This window comes from Oryzias melastigma, linkage group LG22 (genome assembly GCF_002922805.2).
Source record: "Oryzias melastigma strain HK-1 linkage group LG22, ASM292280v2, whole genome shotgun sequence".
Taxonomy (NCBI): Eukaryota; Metazoa; Chordata; class Actinopteri; order Beloniformes; family Adrianichthyidae; genus Oryzias; species Oryzias melastigma.
The window spans coordinates 13,913,410-13,931,593 of NC_050533.1; the positions used below are offsets into that span (position 1 = coordinate 13,913,410).

At 38.9% G+C, this 18,184-nt stretch overlaps 1 protein-coding gene across 2 annotated transcripts; it reads right to left on the reverse strand.

Annotated features, from left to right (window-relative positions):
* Nucleotides 1-531: 531 nt before the first annotated feature.
* slc35f4 (solute carrier family 35 member F4) lies at nucleotides 532-13,765 on the reverse strand. 2 transcript variants are annotated; one of them, XM_024267180.2, is made up of 7 exons: nucleotides 13,286-13,765; nucleotides 2,946-3,246; nucleotides 2,624-2,843; nucleotides 2,418-2,543; nucleotides 2,144-2,336; nucleotides 1,705-1,794; nucleotides 532-1,245 (listed from the first exon to the last, which is right to left on the reverse strand). In XM_024267180.2, exons 1-7 carry the CDS (start codon nucleotides 13,503-13,505, stop codon nucleotides 1,004-1,006), a joined length of 1,392 nt encoding a protein of 463 aa, XP_024122948.1. In that variant the 5' UTR covers nucleotides 13,506-13,765; the 3' UTR covers nucleotides 532-1,003. The 2 variants fall into 2 exon arrangements, with proteins under 2 accessions (XP_024122948.1, XP_024123026.1); XM_024267258.2 differs by lacking the exon at nucleotides 13,286-13,765 and adding an exon at nucleotides 5,624-6,465.
* Between the last annotated feature and the right edge of the window lie 4,419 nt (nucleotides 13,766-18,184).

The window sequence follows — 18,184 nt, forward strand, 5'->3', positions numbered from 1 at the left end:
AGATGAAGCATGCCGTTGGAAAAAGCTTGTAGGTGTAACGTTCAACGGCAAGCTCCCGGCTCCACTCCATTCTGATGCATCTTGTAGACGACCAGATCCATGACCGGCTCACCATTTTTTGGTGCGCTGCTAATGTTAGTTTAAGGTTGTGAGGGGCTGTATGCTAGCAGGAGAGCAAATAAACAAATGGATGATGGTAAATGGGGGCAGGCTTGCTCCACTGCAATCTTCCCGTCAGGCAAACTTACAATGAATTACTTCTGCTATGACACAAGCTTTTGGATTTCGGCCAAAATCGACATATTCCTAATTAAAAGACCAAATAATAAAATAGATCAAAAGATGATCAGAGTGGGCTTTAAAGGGTGATTCCTGCAAAAATATAGAGGTAGATATCAAAAGTTTCTTGTAAAGGTTTGTCAGCACTGTGACCATTATTTAAATCTGTTATTTTTGATGAAAATGACAATTCAACGATTAAAAGACTTAAAAAATATTTTAAAAATCAAGCAATTGTTCATAAATGAAGTCTACAAGCATTCTTAATCCTTTAATAAAAAAACCAAGAGCCTGTACAATGAGCATATAATAACAGTTTTCATTTGTTGTACTATTCAGTAGCATTTTAAAAGGATTATTTTATTGTTAGATATTGAAATAAATATATGAAATACATATAAGAATGGGCCAAACTGGCCGGCCACTCTCTCTATTCACAGAATACAGTCCACAGGACTGGGCATGTCAGGAGAAGGCAGCCAGCTTTTGGTTTGGGTGCGTGCGAAGGACAGGGCAGGGCATGGCAATTATTTTTGTTTCAAACTTTTCAAGTGGCTAAGTCCATACGTGTTCTGCTTCCTCACAAAAAAAAAGAGTCAAATTAAGTTCAAACAAGGCATTGTGCCCATCATGTGGACTAAGCATCTTGCCCCACCCTCAGGATGGGCACCAGAGGAAGCAGCGAGGGCCTTTCTAAGCATAGTTATGCAAGAGCTCAGCAAAGTCACGCCAAGGGAATGGAGACCGTGCCGTTCGCTCGACTGCGGCTTCGAGTTTGAATGCTGGACTCCGTCAGTTCCTCCCCGTGCTCCTCCGTCTTCTTATCTGCGATGGTGGCAAGGAAGCGCAGGGTGACAGCGTCCCACTCCTCCGGCAGAAGCAGGAGCAGGAATCCCAGGCAGATGATGCAAGTGGCTGTCAGACGCACGACGCTGAAAATCACCTCGTGTTTCAAAACATCTACAGCTGCAGACGGGAAAATGACAACAACAGAGGGAGCCAAAGAACGGCAGGTGAAAGGAGGGCAGGGGAGGATGAGGGAGAAACAAAAACACAGATTAATCACATAAAGTAAAGCACAGAACTGCGGCTGCAAGGGATGAGGCGAGCTTATAACCAGCACAGGTGATCCAGTTTATCCTCGAAGCTCTGGGACAAGTTTGTGAAACCCACTGACCTTCATGCAGATTATCATAGTTAAAGAAAAGCATTTAGTGTCGCCTTGGCAACCTGATCCTCCCTCAGCGAGATGCTAGTCAGAATCTGTTGACTGGGTTTCCAGGACAAGATCCAGACCTGCTGTGTAATCTGTTTGCTACCGTGGCCCTAAGTGCTGACCCCTCAATACTAGAGCCCTTCAGCGGTTTTCATTCATAACATGACAAAAATAATAATAATTTGAAAAAAAGTTTAAAAAAAGCATACCAGCATTGCCTGGGACACTGAGCAGTGTTCCAATGGAGATGAGAATGGGATATGTCAGCACCACTCCAACGTGGACCAGGATGTTGAAAACTGCAGAAGAAGTCAAGGAAGATTTTCAAAATAAAAGCTGATAATATAAGTAAATTCATCAATGAATTACAGTGTATTCAGTGTAATTAAAATGTTTGAAATGTTAAGACAATGACAACACTCAACAATCCAATTGAGTTCAATCACATTTTTTTTCCTTTAGCTTTTATTTTGACAGCTGGTGGATAAAAACTTTTTTTCAAGTGCAAAGATCTGATAATCAGACAATCAGACAAAATTTGCAATAATATTAGAAGTAATTTCATGAATTACCTCCATATACTTTCTGAAATAAAGTCAAATGTTTCCTTAATCATCAGCAGGGAACAATTAGTGTTTGTTTTCTCACCCAGCCACAGTCCTGCCAGTCCACACAGGTATCCCCATGGCAGTGAGGAGAGAGAACCTATGTGCTCCACCCTTGTGAAGTAGAGGATGAGAGGCACACAGGAGATGAAGATGAGGTTGAAAAAGCCCATAGTGGAAAGAAAATGAGCCACTTCTCCCAGGTTGGCGCTGCCGATGAACATCTTGAAGAGCACCTAAATTGTTACGAATAAAAGAACTTCCAGTTGACATCACAAAATTATCATCGTTAACCTGCAAAATCCTATAAATCTGACCTTATAAAGAGCTGAAGTTGAGGCAGAACCCACAGCCAGTGCCACACCCACAAAAGAATCACCATGGAAACCGTCAGCATAGGCCATCATGACAATGCCAGTGATTGCCATTATGGCAGCAACAATCTGCAGGCAGATTTTTTGGAAGTCAGTGATGTAGATCGTAAAACTAATAATTTTCAAAACCTGTATTCTTTGAAACAGACCCGAACACCCATAAACCGGTCCTTGAGGACAATCCATGAGAGGAGAAAGACAAACGCCTTGTGGCAGCAGTAAAGAGCAGACACGTCAGTGGCGGTCAGTTTCTTCAAGGCTAGGAGATACAGGTAGTTGGTGAGTGTCCACAGGATTGAGAAAGGTGCTGTCCTCTTTACAAAAAGCTTAAGAGTCATTCCGTCTTCCCCAAAGAGCCTGCTGCACTCCCTGTTGGACAGAAACGTACCAGTAGAATACACCTGTGACAGGGTGTCAAAACGTGTTTACAACACACCGAAAAGCTCAAAGACCCAACCACACGAGCTTTACCTAAATTTCTGTCTGGGCGTCTGTTTGTCTCCTGTGGTGACTACATGTCCTGAGTAGTAGATGGGGAAAATAAGGATGTTCCAGTTGCTGCTGAACCAGGAGATGAAGAAGGGACAGGAGAATGACTGGAAGGTTAGCTTCACCACCTGAGTGGTACCCACCCAGGAGGAGGAAACACACAGCACCATCAGAAGACCACCCAGCACCTTCAGAGCAGTGTTGGCACATGTTTGGTTGAACCGACTCTCCCCACTGGCCTCACTGCATGGAGTTTCTGTGTGAGACTCTGAACCTTCCTCTCCTGCAGGAGAAAAAAAAAACAAAAAAACGGTCTGTTATTAGCAGGGAAACACATGAATGCAAACTAAAGTTAAAATACAGAAATATTTTAAGCAATGATGTAGTGTGAATATGGTTGCATTTCAGGTTAGCATGGCAGCCTCAGCATCTCATGATGCAGCAGCTCCTGTACAGCCATTACAGCCAGGTGTGCACAGAAACCTGACGCCCAGAAAGCAAGTGTAAACCTAACCACATGACTTTACAGCCGAAAGTCACATCAACCTTGGTAATCATAGATAGAGAGATAGATAGCTGGACGAACAGATTGAAAAACTTTTCTATATATTATCAAGTGTTGTGTGTAATATGTGTGCAATATCCTGCTAGAGACTGGATCCATTCTTCACCTCTTAACAGTGTGATCAATTTACACCAGGGCAGGAATAAAAGAAAGTCTATGCTGCACGCCTGCTGCCAGTTTGCTCTTTGCAAGCTCAGCTCCTGCAGCTACCATCTCCAATATGGCTGCAGACACTTTAGCCCTGCAGATGCCTGATCTGTATCTCCTCTCTTTAGCAGCAGGGGAACTCAGGAGTTTATTATTGCATTGCAGTCTTCTGCTTGCTCTCGGCAGCAACCAATGAGACAGAGGTAGTGTAAGTCATCGGTGTATGAAGTAAAATAAAACAGTGTGTAAACCCTAACCCAATAACCAATACAAATAGTGTTAATTATAGTTCATTTTTTAAAAAGTTTTAAGTTAATTAAAAATATTTTTTAAACCTCTCCAGCCCAAATAAATACATTAAACCATTGCTGGCACAGCAGTACTGATACACATAATTGAATAGCTACAGATTCTGTCTGTGCATTGATTAATGGAGTCCTTGATGTTATCTAAGGCAGACGTATAGCTGATGTAAACATGCCAGACTGACGGTAAAAATTGTTATCAAATTTTAAAGATGTTTTAAGTCTTGTTTTATACAGATAATTTCCATTTAAAATATACCTCAGTTCGATCAGTGTCATATCAATCTCTTTTTAGAAAGCATTTTTTAATATGTTAAAGGATCAGTTAAGTAAGGAAGCTTTCAAGGTACATTACACCATAGTGGAATAGTTCAAATACAGAAACACGCAACAAGAAAAAGAATAATTGGGTACTGTAAGATTTGCAGCAGCCTATAAACAGTAGATTGTAATGAGAGCCTTATAAATAAAATTATCCAAAAGACTAATTCAGAGTATTATTTCATACAGTGGAACAGATATTTTTGCAATAGTATGAGATTAAAAGGGGGAAAAATTCAACATCAATACAGTTTTACTTTTGCAAGATCATCCAAAGATTTTCTCTAATTATATTTGGACACAACAGGGATTCTTAGTCATCCTAATGAGCCTTCTGGTTCCAAAAGCTAATATTGTGACTGGGTATTTCTGTACAGTTGAGGTCTGCTATCCATGATTTTGCTTGTTGCCATCACCAACTAGGAAACAACTTTTAGTATTTGTTTCAACAAAATCATTTTTTTAACCTACGTTTAAAACCAAGTGCTTCGTGGAGAAAAATCTTCAAAAATAGGATTAAAAAGGCACAAAAAAATCAATAAATAAAGTTTAAAGTTGCAATAGGCTGATGTGATGCAGTAACTAATAAATGATCCCTCTGACTAATAAAAACATCTCACACAGGAGAGGAGAGATGCCTAAATGTATAGAAAATTTGATCTTAGATTTGATACATTTATATTTGAACAAACAGAACATAGTATATTTTCTAAAAAATATTGAAAGTTCTGTTTAAATTGCAGCTTTGCAAATATATTTAGAAAAGTTCAAAAAGACAGAAACAGGTGAATTCGGAAGAAGTTTAGATTGGATCATTAATTACTCTTACATTTTAAGAAGCCTTTTTATTCAGTGTGGCTCAGTGTGTTGCCAGACTGTCCCGTTTTAATCCCTCCTGTGTTTTATCTCGGACGCCAGCATCACTGATTGATGGAGTCCTGCTGAATCCAGTAAGAAGCTCAAAGTAAGGTCTGCAGATTTTCTCCAGCTTTTTATCACTTGGGACTTTTTAAAACCCCAAATTAGGCTGAAAGATATGATAATACAGCGACATTATACTTGACTTTGCTTCATTGATCTGCACTCTTTTACAAAAGATAAAAGGTGACTCAGCCTTCTGGTCAACACAATTAGTTTTAAAAGTGGCATGAAATAAAGATATTTTTTCTTCACAGCAGAAAAAAAGTATTTTAAACACAAAAAAATGTCAATTTCAAACTATTTTTACACATTTTTTGAATATTTCATCTTGTTAGTAAATGCTAACGCACAGTGCATGCAGCTTTAAAGGTATGTCGGGCCCCACGGCTCTGTGGGTTTACCTTCGGAGTTGGGGCAGGTCAGAACCTGAGTGCTGTATGAGCTGAGAGGAGCCACTCGGGCTGAGTGCTTCTTCATTCTCCACTGGGGGCACCACGCACTCTCCTCCAGTGGAAGATGTGTGTATTTGTGTGTCTAGAAGTGAGGCCAGCCTGCTGCAGCTGCAAGCTCAGCAGCTCTTCCTGCTTGTCCTAAGCATCTTCAGGCTCCTCCGCTGGTTTGTCACCCTCTTGATTGCCCCCTTTCCGACTGTATATCTCCGTCAACTCTTCCTCCCAGAACTCCGGTCTGGACTTTGCTCCTCTTCCTCTGTCACTGATGGTTTGTGATACAGCTGAGTGGAAGTGTGGCGATGTGGAGACTCTACTGTTGCACTGTCATGCCTTGATCCAGCATCAACACTGTCTCCAAGGGAGACTGCGCTTTGAGTGTGTGTGGCATGGTGCAATCACTCCTCTCATCTCCCTTTATCCTCCCCCTCTTTTCTCTCTTCCTTTTTCCCCTCCTCTTCATTTGCTCCACAAATCAGCAGCTTTGTTTGAAGGTAACCAAGCAGCCCTGACTAATTATGCTGCATTAGCGGTGCCCCCTCGTTCTCTCCCGTCCTCCTCCCCGCCCCTTTCTACCTGACCAGTGTCCAATCCCTTCTTCTTCTCCCCTCTCATCCTCTGTCTGCCTGTCTTTTTCTCAGCACATCTCCTGTTCTTGGCAACTCCTTGAGAATCAGATTATCTGTAGAGCTCCCTCTCCCGTGGCCTCCGCCACTGTCTCATTACTCAGTTTAGCTGCAACATGAGAAAGACAGAAAGCCTGAAACACGCTCTCCGTTCCAGTGCAGGAGATGAAAGTTCCACAACACAAAGATGCAATTCTAGTGCTTGGTGTTTGGAAAAGTGTCCCTCACATCACACATTCTGAAAATAGCAAACAGTGTCTAAACTTTACACTCTGACTACAACAACTTTTACAAATTCAAATGCCTTAAACTTACATTTACTCCCAAAAGTTATCTTAATATAACCATTTTTCATGTGTTAAACTTAACTGATAAGTAATAAGTTGTCTTAATCAACAAAAAGGATCCCTTTAAAAATATTTTGTCAAAATCGTATGTCTTTTCTTTGTGATTTTCTAATCAGAATTTGGGAAATCCGAAAATGGGAAAACCCTCCAATTAGAACTAAAAGGTCACGAGGAAAGCCATGTGAGGGCTCCCGAAGGGCATAGACATGTTTCCATGTCAGGGAAAGCGCTATAGTCGTTCAGTCTCCATCTGTGGTTTTCTTAGACTTAATGGACTGAAATGTTTACTCAGATGTCTGCATCAGTGTCTAGATTACATTTAAGCATAGATTTTAGTTTTACATTAGTCACTGAAGATAGTCACAACCTAAGAGCAGCGAACATCCATAGAAAAAACATAAATTGCAGTATTTTTTTTTTTTAAGAATTCTCCCAGAGTATCCTCCTAATTATTTTTCCATTCTTCTTTAGCCCATCAAAGATGTTTTTGTGATAAAGGGCATAAAATATGACAGTTTTCTATGCTTTGGGAACAAAAACATGCATTTGGATGGAAGAACTTTGATCAAAAAGGACATTTTTTACTCCATTAGGTTTTTTTGAACCGTGTGATGATACTTTCTACTAATGGTAAAACATGGAACGATATAAGAATTTGATAAGCTGCAATTCTGGATCCGCCCCAAGGAGGGTTAAACTTAAAAATAGCTCTGCTGATGTGAGAAGTCAACTACTAGACATGGAGGAGGCAGTGAAATAACCCCGTCAGCAGAGCCTGGGATGCTAATCACTTTGGGATTTAAAGTAAGACCTGGAGTTCAGGCGCCACAGGAGGCCAGGTTTTCATCTTAAATATTACATCAAGGATTTAACCTTTTGGGATTTTTGTCTCCGTGTCATTACAACACCACCCTAAAAGGGTACTTGTCAAACTAAGAGGGTTTTTTATCGCATCACAGGGAAGGGGAACACTGACAGGTCATTTTAATCAAACCTTTAAATTTAACCAAAAAAATACACCAATTTGGCAAAATCACATTAAAAACCTCTCCAAAATTAGCAAATATATAAGAAAACAAAAACTACAACGTGCAACCATTGCAGATCAAAGCATGATATGTTCCAGCATCCTGCCTCTTTACCTCCATAGCAACAACCCTTCTCCTGTGCACTCTGACGCACTCAACCCTTTCAGGTTCTTTTGTCATTCAGATGAACCAGACGCTCCTCACTTTTTGCTTGCTTTGTTTTTTAAAGCTTCTCTGCTTATCATCATATTTCATTGAGGACCAGAAGCAAAAAGGAGAGACACAAAATCGTTTTTTCTTTAAGCTAAATGAAGTTTGAAAAACTCAAAAATACACCTCTTCTGTGATCTATGATCATTGGAAGATGGAGACATCCAGTGGACAACATGATCCATTACAGAAGGTCTGGTATTTTTGTCCTTAAATCAGCTGAAACACTTTTTACTTTTTCTCAGCTGCATTTGATTAGTATGTATTCAAAAGTCTATGCTTGTTTTAAATTTAATTATTTTTACTTTCTTTAAATTTTATTTTATTAATCACACCTTTACTATTTCTTTTGATTGTGTATTTTAATGTTTTATGTAAAGTACGTTGAATTGTCTCTGTACATGAAATGTGATATACAAATAAAGTTACTTTAAACTGCTACAAATGCTCTGGAAAAGATCATTTGCAATTCGAACTCAAACCAACCTTACTTAATAGAATAATTTCTGTGATTTACTGTCTAAAACATTTTTTGGACAGTAAAATACAATTGTAATACATTTTTTCAGATGAAGTGGCTGGTTTAAGAACAATTCTAAGTGGAGCCAGCTCATTTACCAAGTAAGCATTGTGTGGCTAATCACACAGAGGAGTTGGCCGTTCTTTACGTCATAATTTTCAAATCTGATCTACCGATCTACAGATCTATGGAGCCAAATTTAGGCCGATATTATTTGAAACCCAAATTAAAAAATGAAAAAAGATATTGCTGTTTGGCCAAAAATATGTTAAATATCTTAAACTTTTTGCTATTCTACAATAAACTTGATTATTTTCAGATTCAAATGTTCGATTTTTTAGGTTTCAAAACTCAAAATTTCCATTTTAAAACTTTTTTTTTCAGTTTCAGATCTTTTTTTTTTTTGTTTTGTTTTCAAGTCTGAAAATTTCAGTTTCAAAACTCTTGGCCCTGTTGTGACGCGTAGGGCGGGGCTAGCATGAAGGACCAATCAAAATTGAAGAGGGTGGTAACTTCAGTCCCAGTGGATTTACTGACTCTGAGAACTTGGATAGTTGCGGTCAGAAAATGGCTGTATTGTCTGTACTATCGTAGTCTGAAGTTGTCCCAAGACGGGTGAAAAAGCAGACTTTTATCACGTACAAATCAGCCATTTTATGCAAGCATAAGGATGTTTTCAATGCCTGCATTTAACACAATACGATGGTGCTTTGAACGGGCTAGAACAGCGTATTGGGCACAGTTTGTGTGCGATAAAACTCTGCTTTTTACACCCACAACAGGGCCGAAAGTTTTGAAACTTAAATTTTCAGATTAGAAAACAAGAAAAAAAAAGTTGAAGATGAAAAAAAAGTTTTCAGTTTTTAAACTTAAAAAATAATGACATTTATTGTAGAATAGCAAAAAGTTTCAGACATTTTTTTCTGGTCAAACACCAATTTTTAAAAAAAAAAAATTGTTTTATTTGGGTTTCAAATAATATTGACCCCAATTTAGCTCCATAAAGATCAACAGTTTAGCTGAAGTGAGGAATCAAAAAATACAACAAAACCAAAAAACAAGGTCAAGAAAAGTTAAAACATGGACAAGGACTAATGAAAAACATCATCTTAAGGGATAAAGCAGCCTATGAGTCCAGTGAATGGCAAACAAAATACATAAATTAGTTAAAGCAATCTTATTTTTTTATTGTACATTGATCCTTAGCAGTAAAATAATTGCAACACTTCAGCTGTTGACCTGCCTTTTCCAATGGAGGACAAAGTGTTTTATTGCAGCACTTAGTTGAACTGACCACAAGAGGACAGTGCAGAACTGTGATCTGAAGCCCTGGAGCTGTTGTGTTGATACAACACAAAAGAACCCACTTAAATAATAGTGCTCTTACATAATGTAAACTGAACTACTACAAGTTGTCAAGCCAACCAGAACACTAAAACCCTGAAAAAAAAGATGCTACAAATGCAATTTGACCAACTGTGTATGATTTGTGCTCAGATCAGCACTTCTTTATCAACTGTAGGTAAATATTGCATCCATGACTGACTTGTAGAGTCTGTCGAGCATGTAACACTAACAGCACCCTAGGAGCTATTCAAGCAAAGCTCATCCCATTCGTTGGTTCGGATATAAATAGCGGAGTGAGCAGGCGTGGGATCAGGGCAGTTCAAAATAAGTATGGATGAACAGAATATTTCTGGACTAAAAAGAAGAATCGCACACTATAGATTCTATAGTTAAACTTTCAAAGTCAACAAAAAAAATGTTGATACTGATGTTATTTGAATGTAAAAAGTTTATTTACTGGCTTTATGAAGGCTTTCATGTCATGACAATAAGGCCAATTCTTAAATGTAGTCCACAACGCTCCTCAGAGGATCTTCTATCACAGATGGCAGGATTAACAAATTGGCAATAACACCTTACTAAATATATTATTACCCCTTTGGCTTACACACAATAGGCCGTCGCCTCTCCTCTAAATACGCCTTTGTCTCACTCATTATTAAAGATGACAGACTCCAGGTTCAAAGACGTTGGATTTTGAAGCGTAAACAAATCAAAGTGTGGCAGTCAGAAGGTAAAAAAAAAAAAAAGCTACAATCCCTTCTCCATGCAATTAGGTGGCAGACGGGCGCGTGTGGCTCACTCAAGACTCATTTACAGTGACAGCAGCAGCATCTCATGGAGCTGAGCAAGCAGGGAAAATGTTGACAAGTGTTGCTGCCCCGAAGAAAACCTTCTGTTGACTGTGACACGCTCAGAATTCAGAGGAACACTGCAGATGGAGGATTATATCACAGGAAGGGATAACGTCTTTCAAAGAAAATAACCCCTCTGCTGGCAGATTGCTCGTCTTCTACAATCCACACCTGCTCCTTGTCACTGAGAATACATCAGCGATGACACTCTCCCCTGCTGCAGCGTGCAGTTAGCAATGCAGAGGAAAAGAGCAAGGCCTGGGAAGCCAAGAAAAGTCCAAATGATTGTTTACTATTAAGTCATTTTTTATGCTGGATATTAATTAAAAAAAGCAAATATGAGAGATTTTAAATATAAAAAAATGAATTTTCTTCTTAATTGTAAAACAGAAAAACCTGAATCGATTACATATATATATATAAGAAAGCAAAAATGAATTGTTTTTTCATTTGAAAATGTTAATTATTTCTCTATATCAGCTTTTGCATAAAACATTATAAAATATAACTCTTTTTCATTACTCTAGTGACCAAAATTTAATTTTTCCCCATTTTAAAGGTTTGGTTACTCCTCATTAATCAGCTATTGCTTTAGTCGATTAGTTTTTTTTTTTGTCTAGAATGAAATGTTTGATAGCATTTGTGGTTAATCTGCTGCAAATTACACCCCTCAATAAACAGACACTTAATGAGAGTCTTCCTATCTACCCAATCTGTAAATAGCTGCTTCTGTTCTCCGCTGAATGAGACCTGCGTCTCATTTCCTCTGAGGTTTCAAACTGTTTTGTTCTTGGTAATACATCCTGTCAGAGAGTTTCGATTTTGGACAGAAAACTCATAACGTTGAGAGTAAATCTCCTGCGCTTGAGTGAGGAAGATGCGTATTAGGAGCTGAGCCTTTATGTAACAGTCTGGGGGAGATGTGATGCAGCTCTTCAGGTAAGTTCCTCACCATGGAGGTGAAGGGAATAAGGAATTTAAGCCTGAAGATAGTCACATATACTGTACAGACTGACTTGATGATCTCCCCCCAAAAAATCCTTCTTCAGACATTATAGCACACCTGTAAATATGGTATGAGTGGCGGGGAAGTTTTGCACATGCATGACTTTTTATGTCAACCAAATGACATTTTTGGATTATCCTTAAATGCCCACAAACCACGTTTACCTAAATGGAGCTTCTACTTAAAATCCAAAATATGTGATTATTTTTTTTATATCTGGAAAAGAATTCAGGCATTAAGAGGTTAAATCATTGCTATTCCTGTAGGTCATTGTCAAGACTTAGGGGCTGCCAAGAGAGAATTCCATGTACAAATGGTAATAATTGGTTATAAATTCTCTCTTTTTGGGCTTACAACTAAAGTAAAAAAGAAGAAAACTTTTCCCATCAAAATCCTCAGACTTCTCCTTATATATTTGTACACAATGGCAGTATTGTAAAAATAAAACAGATAAATAGAAATAGTATTTCATGATTACAGAGTGCACCCCATACTGAAATGTTTTATCTGAATTTTGATAATTTCTGGAATTATAAAATTGTGTTCTTTAGGGGAAATAGACTTCTGCTGCATACATGACCTGGATAATAGGAATTACAAAAATATCAAGGTCTATACTTGTTGTATTTCCTGGTGTGTTTAGGATCGTTATGTCATGAGTCACATGACTTTATATTTGATGCAATAAGTTCATATTGAGTTGTGTTTGGGGTTTTTTTTTTGCCAAAAATTGTGTTTGTGATGATTTCACCACAGTGTTTGTATTATTGTGTATAATAAATTATTTGCATGGATATTCTGTAAATGTGTGCATTTTAATTTTTCTTTATCTAGATATTTGCATGTTTGTATTTGCAGGTTTTGTTTAAAATAATTACATCCTTTTTTTATTTACAGTTAACTTCTATGCAACTTTTTTGTGTTTCCTTTTTCTTCTTTTTTTGTAGGAAAATAACATTTCATAATAGTTTTTTCTTATATTTTACAGACCTTGCTTGGTTCTAGCTGGAACTGAAACATTTATTTCTGAAAAAAAATACATATATTGCAGTTTTTTTATGAATTATATTTAAAAAAAATAAAAAATAAGTGTCTACCCTCTTTTCCTGTCTATCATCCACCATGTTCCATGCAGCAATCCGCTCAGGCTTTGACCTCTCGTAACCTTTAGCTTGACCAACAACTGTTGTTCGTCCCTCCTTTAAAATGTGGAGCAATAGTTTCTCATTAAGGCAAAGACAAGTTTGTAAAGATCATCCCTGAACAAAGTGCCCCCTCAGCTCTCCTCCAGCCCCTGCTACTGTCTCTGTGTCAGCACATTCTCTGCATTGCCCTGCAAATCAAACCCATGCAGGGAGGAGCTGATGCTTTATCACACCTGCTGTTCCAACCCCATGTTTCTGAAGACACAAATATGCAGAATTTATAAGGAGCACCAATTTTTTATTTTATTTTTATTTTTACAAAATTAGAGTTTGCATGAAAAGTCTGCACTTATTTGAATCTCAAAGAAGGATTTTTGTTGCAAACAGTGTCATGCAACAGAATAAACTGTTGCAACAAAACATGCTGTGTTTTCATTGGTTGCATCCCTGTTTGCGTTTCTGCAACATTTTTTAGGGATGCTCTCACTGAAAGGGATGCTCATAACTTTGTTGGTGCAGTTTTTCACTCACTTCTGTGACTGGAGTATCCGGGGTTGTAACCATAGTAGCCGGTGATCCTCAGAATCCGGTCCTCTATGTCGTGCACCCCGTTGGCTGTCATCTTCGGGCTGCCATCCACGAGCACCTCGCAGCTCGGCGTTGCCTTTCCCGGCAAGTGCGTGTTGTTCAGGGGCTCCAGTCGGATCCACGGGTCGTCCCCACTCTCCGAGACACTGTCCATTTCCAACATTGCAGGTTAGGTTGCGGGTCGAAGGATGCAAAGCAACAGTGGCGCAGAGAGACACTCGGAGGAGCATCAACAATTAGATGCGAGCGCAGGACACTCCAATCCAAATTCCTCCACTGATGCTCGCGGACTCACAGCAAGGTTATCAAACTCCAGCGGCGTGGCCGGCATTGAACACTAGGGGGCGTGTCACCATCACATGATCTCATCTTTATTCAGTTTTCAAACAGATGTTAGTCTGCATCAGGGATGGGAACACCTTATTAATACAACATTAACGCACAAAAATACGGTTTAAACAAAAAAAATGTGTTTTTTGGGGGGCAATTTTATGAACTAAATAGTTTCAATTGTGGGCTTTTTGCCTGTTTCATTCTTTTGAAATTAACATATTTAGAGAAAATAGACAAACTCAAAACCATTAAATTTATACTTTAAAGGGAAGTCGAAACAATCCCATGTTGAATATTTATAGAATTTTTGGTTTAAAAAGGATGCTAAAGTGGCATAAATCAATCAATAAATGTTGAAAAGTGAATACACTTTTATTCAATGTTATTCGAAGCAATGTTGAATTAAAATCAAGTCACGATTGGCCTTAAAAAAACACAGCAGTTCTGACAACACTGAAGACTGCAAGTAAAATTATTGTAGTTTTGTCTCAGTAACTTGTTCCAGGTTTTCAGCGTGATCCACAATTAAAATACATATTTCAAAAAGACCACAAAGTCACTCAGATCATCTTTAAAAAATTTTCCCAGTGTCTTGAAATAATGATTTTTAGACCATTTTTAGCCCCCCCAAAAATGCAGTTTTCTAGGACATAGTTTCTGCAGAGTGGCAGGATTTCATCAGACGTTTGCCTCTGGGGGCTGCACGGTGGCGCAGTGGTTAGCGCTCTTGCCTCACAGCGAGAAGGCCCTGGTTCAAATCCCGGCTGGGACCTTTCTGTGTGGAGTTTGCATGTTCTCCCCGTGCATGCGTGGGTTTTCACCGGGGACTCCGGCTTCCTCCCACCGTCCAAAAACATGCTTCATAGGTTAATTGGTGACTCTAAATTGTCCCTAGGTGTGAATGTGAGAGTGAATGGGTGTGTGATTGAGGCCCTGGGACAGACTGGCGACCTGTCCAGGGTGTACCCCGCCCTCGCCCTTCAGTAGCTGGGATAGGCTCCAGCACCCCCGCGACCCCGAAAGGGAAGAAGCGGTCAAGAAGATGGATGGATGGATGGTTTGCCTCTGGATTGTGGGTGATACTGTAAGCCGGCCCCACTTTTCATTTTTCATCTTCTGCTGATTTAAAATGATTTGCATAAAGAAAAGCTTAATTTTCTTTTTATATGTCCTCCATCCTGAGTAAATAGAACATGTTAAAAACACCAAAAACACGATTGAAGATAAGTATGAATACGATTTATTGAAACAATTTGAAGTCAAAGGAGGAAAATATTCAGACAATAGAAGCCTATAGGGGACACAAATCTTAGGTAAAGTTGATCCAGATCCTATGATGTCTACTATGGAAACAAAAAAAGGCGTGGTGAAGACCGTTTGTAGTTCAGGAGACAAATAAATACGTTTAAAGGAACAGTAATGGACATTGATTGGATGAAAACAGTTTGGCATTACAGCTTTTGGAAAAGGGCAGTTAAGAAACAAATCAATGAAAGGAGAGAATTGAAAGTCACAGCGTTCCTGATGGAGAAACTGAACGATCTATGCTTTTGAATCAGTTGTAGCACTTGTTTTTTCATTTTAACATTTAGGATTAGATGCTAATTTCTTCATTTACTTTTAAATAAAAAAAATAACATTGGCAAAATAAAGAAGTTTAAAGGCTTTTGACTCCTCTCTGAGATGTCAGCATTAAGTGTTCTGATGTTTTTGTTGAAGGACAACTTTGGATTTAGAAGTTTGTAAGCTTTTTCTTTCTCTGACCACATTCAAGCACTTATGATGAATTTTATTCTAAGGTAAATCCCAGAACAATCTCTTTTCCTCAGCTGGCCACAGGTTTTTGTACTGGCTCAGGGAAGCTCCACTCGCCTGGATCCCCCAGCTTGCAGGAGCTTAGAAAAAAATATATAAAAAATGAGGTACAAAATCCAATAACACAAGGCGCAGTATTTCAGTTTCTCAGATGCGCCTCGTTCCCGGCCTTCTCCTCTCTGTGTGAAATCGATTCGCAGTCTGTGGAGAATTTGTGCCCCTGTTGGCATTGTTGCGCAGACACATGCCAGGGTTTATGATGCCCTTGGACGCCAGAATTGCTTCCTCCCCCTGTCTTCCCCACTAAAGCAATCTCCACCTCATGTTCTTTTGTTTCAGTTTGTTTGCACTCCAAAGAACTTATCTCTCACATTCAGTTCAGAGACAGCTTTGTGGCTTCAACAATGGAAACACCAATGCCCAGAAGCCCCCTCCTTGCCTCTTGAGATTTTCTTACTTATTATTGGACACTACGCTGGTGTAACTGGAGTCCAGAAAAAAGTTTTTTGGGTTTAGTTCTTGGTGAATATTAATTGGAAAAAATGATATTAAATGTCTACAAGTCCATTTAACATTTAAAGTCCCCCTCCAATCCTCTTTTGATCTATTTTAATAGCGTTCCCAGTTGTCTTTTAATTATGATTATGCCTTTTATGGGAAAAATAAATAAAAAAAAAAACTGTGTTTTCTAGAAAAAAGTTTCTGCAGATTGGCAGTGGAGATTCCAAACAAATACCCAGATATGCAGTTTAAAGGTTAATTTTCTTCAAATATGTCATACATGTTAAAAACACCAAAAACACAATTTTCATTGAAGTTGATCTTTAAGGCTGGAAGTGCAATTGGAAAAAATAATCAAGTGTTTACTGCAGCAATATATACCTAAGATGTGAAATAAAATTAGTTTTTAATTATTTTTTTAATCTAATTTGCAAAAGTACCCAAATAAATCTTTGCTTAATTAAATGTTATTATCAACAGATGATCATTTTACCTTTTATCTTCTCTAACTCCCCTCATCAGAGAGACTCACATCCATTTGAGACACCAACCTCAGAGAAACTAAATGAAAATCCTTTAATTGTGTCCTTTCTCTTTCATCTTAACATTACTAAGTAGGAGAGATCAAGCGGCCCTTGGGCCAGAACGGCTCTCAGATCATCAAACGTTATCCATGTTATTTCTGCTGTGGTGCATCGAAGACTTTTCACTGTCACTGTGCAGCACTTCATGCAGCATGTGCAGTCAGAGTGCGCAAGAGTGCGGCTTCTATTTTTAGACCCTCCATCTAATTTTTGATGCCGAGGCGTCTATTTTTGGTGTCGTTCTAATGATCGCTGCAACAGCTCGCTGACTCCTCTCCTCGGGGCTCGTGGAAGAGATTGAGCATCGCCCTTTGCCTAGGTTAAAGTTGAAGGACACCGTGAGGAGCCGTGGGACCAACCTTGGCATACCAGCACCCCCCCTCAGAGGCTCGGCAAGTCACCTTACAGATCAGTGACTGCCACCTGCTGTATAAATATTCAGCATGCTCTAAAGATAACCTGGCTTCAGCTTTGGAGAGAGAAGGAGGCAGAAGTGTGGACTCACAGAGAAGGTTTTGGCCCATAAGGTCGAGTGTAAAAACTCTTTGTGGTAACGAATGACCATAAATATGACACAATTCTACCTGAAAAACTTTTTTATATTAAATAATTAATATAGGTAAGGATTGTACTTTATCTCTGTGCACATCATTCAAAGGCATTTCAAGTGGAACCCTCTTTATATCTGTTTTGGCTACATGAAATATGTCCCATGATGCCTCACATGACCTTTCTTTGATGATAAAAGGAGAACACAGTTGCCTTTTTCTGAAGTCTTACTAAACATTTTTATTGATTTTTTTGCTTTGTTTATAGTTAATATGTGGTCCACAAATGCACAAAGTAAAGCGTGCTTTCATTCTGTTTGATGCAAAGTCAAGTATTTACAGAACCCGTAACACTAAGCCTCATGTCACTGCTGCCACATCAACAGGCTCATTACCACATGCAGGACACATTTACCCGTGGGCCTGTTTGCACATGAAATTTTCATTAGCAACTGTCTGTCCAGTGTGGTGAGGCTGATTTTCCCCAAGTGAGCCAAGCGTGTTCACATGAAGTGATGCTTCCTGACAGGAAACGCTGGAAAGCAAAGCAGAATGGAAACGGTGATCTGTTTCCAACATGGGCATCCAGACACTGTAGCTCTCGACCTTATCGCTGCAGACGGGGTTGTCGATCGCAGCCATGTGGAATCCACAATGAGCTTCCTCATGCTTATTCATTTGTACCAGTCAATACTCTGCAGTATCTTTAGGTGCATTTAAAGTCATAGACTCCCACTTCTTTTAAACAGGGGTGTCTGCCGTGCCGTAACAGGATGAATCATAAAAACTGACATGTTTATGTAAAGTCTAAAAAATAATCACTAGTGCATGTTTTTTTTGTATAAATATGAAATTGTTTTTCAGATTCCTAAAGTGTGATGTCTGCAGCAACAGTCACATTAATTATTCTACATGGATTGATTGTTGATCTCATTTGTGTAAAGGAGATGTGGAGCAACATATTTGCAGCATTCAGCATAGCAGATCTGTCCTGCATGCTCCATACTTCCTCTGTGCAGATAAAATGATGGATTAATCTCCTGTGGGTGAGGATGGCAGCA